Genomic DNA, 12,091 nt, shown 5'->3' with positions numbered 1-12,091 from the left:
GAATGGCTGGAAATCAGAGGATCTAAGTCCCTAACCCCCAGGCCTATTAATCTCGTGTCTACTCTGCCCGCTCAGTAAAGCACAATAGCTTAGGCTTTAGGATTTGGACCTGTCACGGTGGAAACCTAAAGTGCAGAATATCAGTTGCCTAACTGTCAGTGTGTGTGCGACTTAACTTGTATTCCCCCTACCTACTATACTTTACAGACAGAGGATGAGACGCCCCTACTTCAGGAAAGATGGAAAAACTTCACAGTAAAAGCAATAGTGTAAAAGCTGAGAAATGAGAGGTTATTTATTATACTAAATGCCAGTATTCTAATACTGAGTAAAATAAAATAAAAATAAAAAAATAAAAAGTATATATATTTATAAATCAAATGTAAAACGTATAGGAATGGTTTCCCTATCAACCTGTAACCATCATAAAATGTTCAAACCCTTGTATTAACATCCACTTCACCAGAGTGGCTCAATAACACTTTGAAAGTTTTACTTAACAACATCAGCTAATATCTAAGTTAAATACACTGCAGATAAACCTCATATGCAAATAACAGCAGTAACGTTATTGTGAATGTAATTCACACAACAGTAATCTTCAGGTCAGTGGTAACTTCAGAAACAGTTTTGCACAATACACTTAACAACACTCCATGACCAACCTCAGTTCAATGTTCCTTTTGGTTCGGACTGTCCACGTTACGTATGTGCCGACCGTACACCAATTAATAGAACATGTCCATCACGAGGGCGTTGCTATCCCGCGGCAACGGTGGAGTCATGTGTGGCAGGGTAGCCTATATTACTCCTCGACCGCACCGTGTATCAATGGCGTGAGAGAGAGGATGGAGAGGGAGAGAGCAGGAGAGATGAGCCACAGACACGTCCTAGGCTTTAGCTGTGAACTGGCTGGTTGTCTTCCTTCCCTTGCGTGACAAACTTCCAACGTTGGCGACGAGCTAGTAGTATAGCTAAATAATCAACACTTTGCACTACCTAGCGAGAACGGTTGCCTCGCACTATGCGAACTATACTTGTTGATGATATGACGACGGATGAATCTTCAGTACTGATGGCGTGGAGTCTTCCGCTCTTACACACACCACTCAAACCGTAACTGTCCCGTAGCTCAGACCAAAACATGTAGCACACGCAATAACTAAGAGCTAAACTGTTATTTACTGAATTATCATACCGAAATCTCCGTCAGCATGGGACCTCTTCGGACGCCGCCATCCTCTCTGTTGTTTTCATTTTCTCTTTTCTCCCGCCCTCTCCTATCATTTACCAGTGCACCAGCATGCAAGTCATTGATTGGCCGAGTCTATGTCCAAGTTCCTGTGTGCGATTGGGTGAGAATATTCTGGTGGATTCCTTCATGTTATCGTAGGGGCTACATATCAAGAAATATGTGCACACTCTGGGTGTACACCTACATATAGCTTAACAACAGTCAGGTGCAAGGTATAATTTCTGTCCAAGGTGCCGTGATTGTCTATGAGGACATTCGTGGATCTCGAAAAATACTGCTGCCGTCAGCCAATGAAGTTTGTGCACATATCGGACAAGATCAACGGAGGCCAATCATAATGAAACTCAGTGGGCTTGTGTGACTCATGGGGCCCTATCTTTGCACCCAGCGCAATTGACTTTGTACACCGACGCATGTATCATTCCTATTTTGCACCCGCGCAAAGCGCGCTTTTCCCTCCACAGAAGCACGTCGCTAAACTAGGGAATGAACTTGAGCTCCCTGGGCGGTTCAGCGCAAAAAAGGAGGCGTGTTCCGGTGACAATTTATTATAAAAGCATACATCTAGCTTACACATTTACCCAAATTATCATACGCCTTTTTAACCGAAGTTAATTTGGGTGGGTTTCTCCATCCCCAACGTCCCTGACGAGAGCGTTGCTCTCCTCGGCTGTGAATCACTCCTGGTGCGCGCCTGGCGAATCCGCCGTTATAATAGGAATCCGCTTTAGAAAAAGCGCGTCTGCTCTTAAAGGGAATGTGAGATGACGCTCTGATTGGCTTATTTCACGTTACGCCCAAACCACACCTATGAATAATGAAGCTACTTCAGACCAACCCATTTTAGATTTGCGCCTGGCGCAAGAGTCATTTATCTCGCCGGGAAAATAGCAACAGCGCCAAGACCCGCCCACAAAGTTACTTGCGCTTTGCGCTTTGACACTTGCGTTTCAGATCGTTAAAATAGGGCCCATGGACATGTCTGTGCAAAATTTTAAAGAAATTAGAATTCTTTCAAATTTTGAAAGCTATAGGGTTTTAAGCCTCATATATCTTACTGTGTTTCACACAAACACACAATATTCAACGTTCCCATACCACAATTATAAACGTTCAATCTTCAATCGTGCCTTATTATTCAGCCTCAATTATCACCCCACAATAACAATTACAGTGCTTTACAACTATAGAACAAAAAGAGTTAAATAAACTTATCATTTCATCTAAAACAACAACATGTTTATTAGATCCTATACCAACTAAACTATTGAAAGAAGTGTTACCTGTAGTGGAAGAGCCTCTCCTCAATATTATTAACTCGTCTTTATCTTTAGGTCATGTTCCAAGAATATTTAAATTGGCAGTTATAAAACCTCTCATTAAGAAACCACAATTAGATCATAATAATCTAGCAAATTATAGACCCATTTCAAATCTTCAATTTATGTCTAAAATACTAGAAAAAGTTGTGTCCGCTCAACTGGGCTCTTTCTTGCAAGAAAATGACACCTATGAAAAGTTTCAGTCTGGATTCAGGCCGCACCATAGCACTGAAACTGCGCTCGTTAAAATCACAAATGATTTACTTTTAGCTTCTGACCAAGGCTGTATCTCAATACTAGTTTTACTTGATCTTAGTGCTGCGTTCGATACTATAGATCATACAATACTCTTAGATCAACTACAAAATTATACTGGTGTTCAAGGACAAGCATTAAGCTGGTTCAGATCATACTTATCAGACCGCAACCATTTTGAATGGAGAAAAATCGATCATAACTTCAGTAAACTATGGAGTGCTGCAAGGATCTGTGTTGGGCCCTCTATTATTCTCAATATATATGATGCCACTTGGAAACATGGAATTAGTTTCCATTGTTATGCTGATGACACTCAAATCTATATTTCATCACGGCCAGATGAAAACGCTAAATTATCCAAACTGACAGAGTGTGTTAAAGATATAAAAGATTGGATGACGCGTAATTTTCTTTCATTAAATCCAGACAAGACAGAGGTACTACTTATCAGTTCAAAAAAACGCCCACAAAACCTCTTACAATACAACTTTAACATCGTAGGATGTCCTGTTACTTTATCCTCTACAGTAAAAGACCTGGGTGTTATACTCGACTGTAACCTGTCTTTTGAAAATCATATTTCATATGTTACAAAAACAGCCTTTTTCCACCTTAGAAACATTGCTAAGCTACGTATCCTATTAGTTTCTGATGCAGAAAAGCTAGTTCATGCATTCATGACCTCGAGACTAGATTACTGTAATGCTTATTAGCTGGTTGTCCTGCATCCTCAATAAACAAGCTACAGTTAGTCTAAAATTCAGCCACTAGAGTTCTTACTAGATCAAGAAAATATAATCATATAACACCGATTTTATCATCACTACATTGGTTACCTATAAAGTTCCGTATTATTTACAAGGTATTGCTACTGACTTATAAAGCCCTATGGCTTAGCTCCAGTCTATTTAACGGATCTTCTATCGCCCTATAATCCATCGCGCTCTTTAAGATCACTAAATTCGAGGCTTTTGGTCATACCTAGGATATCCAGATCAACCAAAGGAGGGAGATCATTTTCACATTTAGCTCCAAAACTCTGGAATAGTCTTCCTGATACTGTTCGTTGCTCAGACTCGCTCTCCCAGTTTAAAACTAGATTAAAGACGCATCTTTTCGGCCAGGCATTCATATAATATTTTTAATCTTACAGTTCAAACTACAATCCCGCCTCTAATTCATAAATGCCAGAGGAGAACTGGCCCCCGACTGAGCCTGGGTTCTCCCAAGGTTTTTTTTTCTCCATTAGGTCACCTGATGGAGTTTTAGGTCACCATTAGGTCACTTGATGGAGTTTTTCGGTTCCTTGCCACTGTTGCCTTTGGCTTGCTCAGTTGGGGATATTTTGGTGATATTCAATTTTATTTTATCAATCAATAAATTCCACTTGAAACAAACCTTGTTGTATTATTTTAATTTAATACTGTGAAGCTGCTTTGATACAATCTGTATTGTGAAAAGCGCTATACAAATATACTTGACTTGACTTGACTTGAATATTCATATCATGTGTTAGAACTCCTCGTTCTGAACAACTTTGACTACTACTATATATATATATATATATATATATATATATACATATATATATATATATACTATATATTACTAAATCTACTACTCTCAATCAAATTGTTCGTTAAATATTTGAGATTATTAAAAACCTACTTTTCACCATCATTTCACTGTATTCCTGTTTTATGCCTCTCTCAATATTACCAGCATGCTCGCTCTTTCTCCCTCTCCCTCCCCACTCCATTTCTTTCTCCCTCCCACTCCCTTTCTTACTCCCTGACTGTCTCCTCTTCCACATCTAAAGTATTTAAACTTGTCAGGTTTTACATCTTGAGGCAGATCAGTCGATCATACAAGGTGGAAAGGTGAGCGCTCTTTGTTTAACACGTTTTAATATACATAATATGTTGTGTTCAAGTGTTGCTAATAGCTTCTCACTCTTAAATTTTCTGTTAAAAGTGTATCTATTTTATTTTCAGATTAGATGACACAGATGGAAAATATTCATCTCATTGCTTGATGGACAGAAAGTTGTGGACATCATTTGGAGGAAAAACAAAAACAACCAAAAAGCCAAGAAAAAATATTTTCACACATAAGAGTCACAGAACTTTATGCCAGTGCAAAAGAATAATGAATTCTACAATGGTTCAGAACACCCAAAACAGATATGAAGAAGCTTTTGCAAAAAATTTCACCATTGTTCTTGTCGGGCTCATAGTTAACTGCGTCAATGGAATATTTGTTTTCACGTTCTTCAAGAGTTCAGTTTTCTACAATGATCCGAGATATATATTATATATTCACATGGTTATCAATGATATGCTCATGGTTTTTTTCAGTGTAAGTCTTTCTGTGATGGCTTATGCATGGCCAAATGTTCCTGTCCCATTCTGTGTTACACTGCTAATAATAACCTCAACAGCTCATAAGAACACTCCTCTGACTTTGGCCGGTATGGCCGTTGAGCGTTACGTTGCCATCTGCAAACCACTGCATCACCATCAGATTTGCACAGTGCGCAGGACATACATCCTTATCTCTCTGATTTGGGGTGTAGGAGTTTTACCTGGATTGGCTGACTTGATTCTCCTTTCAATTGTTCGTCCTTTATCTATTTTTACAACAAGTATTCTCTGTAGCACAACAAATGTTTATAGCACGCCATACCATGAAGACCAAAGCAAAGTAACACATGGGCTTTATACATCTGTTGTGTGGGTAATTCTTGTATTCACATATTGTCAAGTGCTGATTGCGGCCAGAAGAGCCTCCACTGATAAATCCTCAGCAAAAAAGGCCCAAAGCACCATCCTGTTACATGGAGCACAGCTTCTGATCTGTATGTTGTCCATCATTACTCCTACCATAGACAAGATTTATAGCCAACTTGTACCTACTCTACGGTCAAAAATCACCTTTTTCAATTATCTTCTTACAAACTTATTACCAAGACTACTTAGCCCCCTTATTTATGGTGTTCGAGATAAACAATTTTTTAAATACATGAAAGGACTTTTTTCATGTAGGTTACTTAATGTAAAAGTTGAATCAACTAAGCAGTGAGCTAAAAAGATATCATATAAGCATCATTAGAATTAATTTTATTCTCACTATGCAAAATATATTTTTAATAAGTGCTTTTCTCTTATCTTATTTTTTCTTTTTTGTAATTATAACTTCTTGGCAAAGTGGAATTTAGAGAAAAATTGTTAAAGAATATTAAAAATCATGTTTGTAGCATTTAAATACGTGTACGTTTTACAAGTAAACATGCATTGTCGCTCAAATACAGACTTATGTTTTATGGAATACATCACAATTGTGAAATTACATCTGAGTGTGGCTTTATTTGTTATTTTACTGTATATCACTTTTTTGGATACATAAAAATAGTTCCCTTTCAAGGGAACTCCCGTTGCGTCGAGAATGACGCTATGGGGAACGCTTTGCTTGAAGCACATGTAAAATCAGTCCAATGGTGTGGCGGAACGTCAGAGGCGGGTGACGTCACATACCAGGAAACTATAAAAGCCAGCCCGAAACAGAAAACGAAAGCTTTCTGAGTCTTCAGTTGCGCTCTGTGTTGAAATCTGTCCCTGTTATTTGGTGTTGTCTGTCTATATATATATATATATTTATTCAGTTATGGAGAGCAAGCAGCAGTATCGAGTGTGTGTCCATCCCTGCCCGCGTTATTTAACGGGAGGTGACACACACACTCTTTGTGTTGTTTGTTTGGGAGAGGAGCATGCCCAGTCAGCACTTGAGGGTGGTGACTGTGTGCATTGCTGTGCGCTTCCACTGCGTACGCTCCGATCCCGTTTGGCTCGGTTCAATCCCGACCACGTTCCCCAGGGCTCGGGTCCCGCCGCGGCTGAGGCTCGGCGGCGATCTCAGACCTGGGGTTCGCAAATGGATCTGTCAGTGGATGTTGAGACGGGCTCTGCCTTATCTCAGCCTCTTACTGACAGATCCAGTGCCTCTCATCAGGGTGTGGAAGCACGCGCTGCGGTTTCTTCCCCCCCGATGGAGGCACCAGTACTGCAACTATCCAGCTCTGAGGAGTTGGATGTTGTGAGTATTGCAGCTGAGTCTGAGGATTCGCCACCTCAGTCTCATGCATTTGAAGAGCTGCTTGATGTAGTTACTAGAGCAGTTGACAGACTTTCTATTGAGTGGCCAGAGGATAGGCAGGACGTTCGTTCGAAAAGCAAACTCGACGAGCGCTTCCTGCCATCTCGTGCACAGCCTCAGCGCAGGAGTCTTCCGTTTTTCCCCGATCTCCACACCGAGGTGTCGAGATCGTGGGGAAAACCAATGTCATACAGAGTATACACACCACAAACATCTCATTACTCTTCCATCTATAAATATAAAGAGCATGGTTATGGGGAGATGCCGAAGGTGGAGGAGACGTTGGCGAGCTATCTCTCTCCAGCAACGGCATCTTCCTTGAAGACTCCTACACTCCCCACTAAACCAGTAAAGTTTATATCTTCCCTGATTCATAAATCGTATGCAGCCGCTGGTCAAGCTGCAGCGTGTCTGCATACGATGTCCCTTATGCAGGCTTATCAGGCGGAATTACTGGGTGATTTAGAGGAGGGCGGGGGTATTGGTCCTGACACGGTAGCCGAACTGCGCAGGGCCACAGATTTGTCTCTCAGGGCCACCAAGGAGACCGCTAAATCAATCGGGCGGTCTATGGCAGCCCTGGTGGCCACTGAGAGGCATCTGTGGCTCAACCTGAGTGACATCAAAGATAAAGAAAAACATGTTCTCTTAGATGCTCCGGTTTCTACTGTTGGGTTATTTGGAGATGCAGTGAACAGTGCTGTAGTTAAGTCACAGGAAGCTTCAAAACAGGCAGCTGCACTTCAGAAACTTCTCTCCCGCCGTTCTTTCTTTGAGGCTGCTGAGCGGGAGCAGCCTCACTCCTCTAAAAAGAGCGCTGAGCACCGTGCCACTCAGAAACAGAGCGTTTCCTCTCGTGCTCCCCCACAAAAACCTCGGGGACACGGAGGGCGCTCTTAAACCCAGCAGCCCTCGAGGGGTAAAACGGATCTGCGGACCGTTATTACCGCCAAGAAGGCTGCTGGGAAAAAGTCCTGACGTCCGAGGGCTCAGGAAGAATGAGGGTAGTCCCCCCCGAAGCAGAGCGGTTAACACCTCTTTTTACGGTGCCCGTCTCTCTTCGGTGCCCTCAGGGGACCGTTCTGCCAACCCTGCCGCCTCCGGTGTTACAGGGCGCAGCGGTCTCCGGCGAGCACATATCTCAAGGACCACCCGGAAACGTAGTGGCCTTGGGATGCCCGCCCCCTCCGAGGAGGGTGTTAGAGTAGTCTGTTCGGTCGTTCCCTGCCGGTGCGCCGCTACAGGGCGACGAACTGACTACTCAACAACAACAAAATCCAGAAACCAGTCTCGAGAGGCTGGTACCTTTAGTAAAATCTCTGACAGCGTGGAAGCTACTGTCAAATGTTTCTCGTTGGGTCCTGCAGACCGTGGAAAAAGGGTATCAGATACAATTCAAGAAACGCCCACCTCGGTTTATGGGGGTCCTGCCCACAGTGGTGGGTCCCGAGCAGGTTCTGGTTATGGAACAGGAAGTGAACACTCTGTTAGAGAAAGGGGCCATAGAATATGTACCTCCCTCCAACAGGGAAACCGGGTTTTACAGCCGGTATTTCATAGTTCCGAAAAAGGACGGGGGATTGCGTCCCATTTTAGATCTTCGAGTTCTGAACGATTCAGTCATGCAGCTCAAGTTCAAAATGTTAACATTGAGACAGATCGTGCCACAGATCAGGTCCGAGGACTGGTTTGTCACGATAGACCTCAAGGACGCATATTTCCATATTTCCATCCGTCCGTGTCATTGGAAGTTCCTGAGGTTTGCTTTCGGGGGCAAAGCATACCAATATCGAGTACTTCCATTCGGCCTAGCTTTATCACCCCGCACTTTCACCAAATGCATGGATGCAGCTCTGGTGCCCCTGCGCCTCCAGGGTATTCGCATCATGAACTACATCGACGATTGGTTGATTTTAGCTCAGTCGCATCAGTTGGCGGTTCAACATCGAGATGTTGTTCTCGCCCACATGAAAGAGTTGGGGTTACGGCTGAACGCCAAGAAGAGTGTGCTTTCTCCACTCCAGAGGACCACTTTTTTAGGCGTAGTTTGGGATTCAGTGTCGATGCAGGCGCGCCTGTCACCGCCACGTATAGAGTCCATCCTTGCAGCTGTGAAAAGTGTAAAGCTAGGCCAGCTACTCACTGTCAAACAGTTCCAGAGACTGTTGGGTCTCATGGCAGCAGCTTCCAACGTGATACCTTTTGGACTGCTGCACATGAGGCCCCTGCAGTGGTGGCTCAGGACCATGGGATTTTCCCCGAGGGGCAACCCATTTCGCACAATCAGGGTCACGCGGGGATGCTTACGTGCCCTGGTTATGTGGAAGAAACCTTGGTTCCTGTCCCAGGGCCCAGTGTTGGGAGCTCCTTGTCGTCGCAAACTGCTAACGACGGATGCTTCCCTCACGGGTTGGGGAGCGATCCTGGAGGGTCGCTCATCTCAAGGTCTGTGGGAAGACCATCATCGTTCCTGGCATATCAATCGCCTAGAGATGTTAGCTGTCTTCCGGGCTCTGAGGAGCTTTATCACAGATCTCAGAGGACACCATGTGTTAGTACATACGGACAACACGTCGGTAGTCGCTTATATCAACCACCAAGGGGGTTTGCGTTCGCGCCCGTTATCCAACTTGGCACGCCATATCCTCTTGTGGTCCCAGGGGAAGTTACTGTCACTCAGGGCAGCTTACATCCCCGGGGTCCAGAATATAGGAGCAGACACTCTGTCGAGGCAGGGGCCGAGGCCTGGGGAATGGAGGCTCCACCCCGAGGTGGTGGAGCTGATATGGAGGGAGTTCGGCCAAGCACAAGTGGATCTGTTTGCGTCTCGAGAGACGTCTCACTGTCCACTTTGGTTCTCCCTCACGCATCCAGCTCCTCTGGGACTGGATGCTATGGTTCAGACGTGGCCGAGGCTACGTCTGTACGCCTTTCCCCCAGTGGCTCTGCTCCCGGGAGTTCTGGAGAGAGTTCGCAGGGACCGGGTTTGCCTGCTTCTTATAGCCCCGCGCTGGCCGGGCAGAGTATGGTTTCCCGATCTGGTGTCCCTCCTCGACGGGCATCCTCTGGAGTTACCCGTCAGGAGAGACCTTCTGTCCCAAGCAGGGGGCTCAATATTTCACCCCCGCCCAGAACTGTGGAACCTGTGGGCTTGGCCTCTGAGGGGGCCCAGCTCATAGAGTCAGGTCTCTCAACTGAGGTTGTGGAGACCATTCTTCAGTCCAGAGCTCCCTCCACGAGGAAACTTTATGCCCTGAAGTGGAGAGTCTTCACTTCTTGGTGTAGTGACCGTCGGTTGGACCCAGTTAACTGCCCAATTGGTACAGTGCTGGAGTTCCTGCAGGACCGGTTCACGGCAGGTCTGACCCCGTCCACTTTAAAGGTTTATGTGGCGGCCATAGGTGCTTACCACATTCCTTTGGGTGGAATGTCTGTGGGGAAAGACCCTTTGATATCTCGTTTCCTTCGTGGCACTTGGAGGCTGAGGCCTGCAGTTCGCTCTAGGGTTCCGCCATGGGACCTGTCCATTGCATTACAAGGCTTGTCCCTGGCCCCCTTTGAGCCCATTGAGGAGGTTCCTGAGAAGTTTTTAACTCTGAAAGCTCTTTTTCTCCTTGCTATTTCTTCCCTCAAGAGAATAGGGGATCTTCAAGCATTGTCGGTTGCTCCGTCATGCTTAGAGTTTGCTCCGGGTATGGTTAAAGCGTTTCTTCATCCAAGACCGGGTTATATCCCCAAGGTCCCCACCAATGTGGTCAGACCTATTGTTCTGCAGGCCTTCTGTCCTCCTCCCTTTCAAAATGCTGATCAGGAGGATAATAATTTGCTTTGCCCTGTGCGGGCGTTAGACGCGTATGTCCACAGAGCTGCCCTGTGGCGTAAAAGTGATCAATTATTTGTGTGCTTTGGGTCCCCTAACAAAGGAGGTCCAGTGTCTAAGCAAAGGATGAGCAAGTGGGTGGTCGAGGCTATCTCACTTGCTTATGAGGCGGCTGGCAGCCTTCTTTGGCTGTCCGATCGCACTCGACGAGGAGTATGGCGGCCTCTAAGGCCCTTATTTCAGGAGTTTCTTTACAGGACGTCTGCAATGCGGCAGGCTGGTCCTCACCGCACACTTTTGTCAGGTTTTACTCGCTGGATCTAGACTCTGCTCCAGGGTCTCATGTTTTGTCTTCCTAGTGCTGCTCTCCAGATTACACACAGGACAGACATGCGTAGCTATGGAGGCGTTGGTATAGACGTTCCCCATAGCGTCATTCTCGACGCAACGGGAGTTCCCTTGAAAGGGAACGCCTCGGTTACGACTGTAACCTCGGTTCCCTGAAGAGGGAACGAGCGTTGCGTCGCCTTGCCATATCTCCTTCATGCCTGTCTGCTCGACTTCAGACTTTTACGAAGCTTTTGTTTTCTGTTTCGGGCTGGCTTTTATAGTTTCCTGGTATGAGACGTCACCCGCCTCTGACGTTCCGCCACACCATTGGACTGATTTTACATGTGCTTCAAGACGTCATCACGCAAAGCGTTCCCCATAGCGTCATTCTCGACGCACCGCTCGTTCCCTCTTCAGGGAACCGAGGTTACAGTCGTAACCTAGGCGTTTATCCGTAATTTATTGTATGATCTCAGTAGAGGACGTCAGGAATTATGTTTTCATTTGCAAGTCAATTCAGACTAATTTTCTTCTCTGTAACTCTTACAACAGAAATAAAAAAGCCCAAAAACATTTTTTATTAATTTTATTTTTGTATGCACACTGTATACATATGCCTTAATAGCCTGATTAAATGCACAATTTGTATACAATAATGTATATATATATATATATGTGTGTGTGTGTGTGTGTGTGTCAAGTGAATGAATGTAAATAAATAAAAAATACTGCCATGCTTTTCTGTCACGAATTGACAAAATTACTGTTCTTTAGCCAAAGTGTTCCAGTGACAAATGCACTCAACGCACTTGCAACCTTCCAACGACCAGGGGGCGTGACCTCAAGTCTTCCTTTAAGACAGACTTACCATACAATAGCTGCATTTTCTACTGAATATTTATGTACAGCTGAGGACACCTGGTTGTTAATGTTGAGAAGCATTCTCAACCTCCC

General features: G+C 44.6%; 1 protein-coding gene across 1 annotated transcript; it reads left to right on the top strand.

Moving 5' to 3' along the window:
* Positions 1–4,983: 4,983 nt before the first annotated feature.
* On the top strand, positions 4,984–5,916 carry LOC308699576 (odorant receptor 131-2-like; the record flags this gene model as incomplete). Its single annotated transcript, XM_081380458.1, has 1 exon — positions 4,984–5,916. One exon carries the CDS (start codon positions 4,984–4,986, stop codon positions 5,914–5,916), a length of 933 nt encoding a protein of 310 aa, XP_081236584.1.
* Positions 5,917–12,091: the final 6,175 nt, after the last annotated feature.

The sequence above is a fragment of the Scardinius erythrophthalmus genome, assembly GCF_964197995.2.
Source record: "Scardinius erythrophthalmus genome assembly, chromosome: 12".
Taxonomy (NCBI): Eukaryota; Metazoa; Chordata; class Actinopteri; order Cypriniformes; family Leuciscidae; genus Scardinius; species Scardinius erythrophthalmus.
This window is presented reverse-complemented; position numbering and strand designations above follow the sequence as displayed.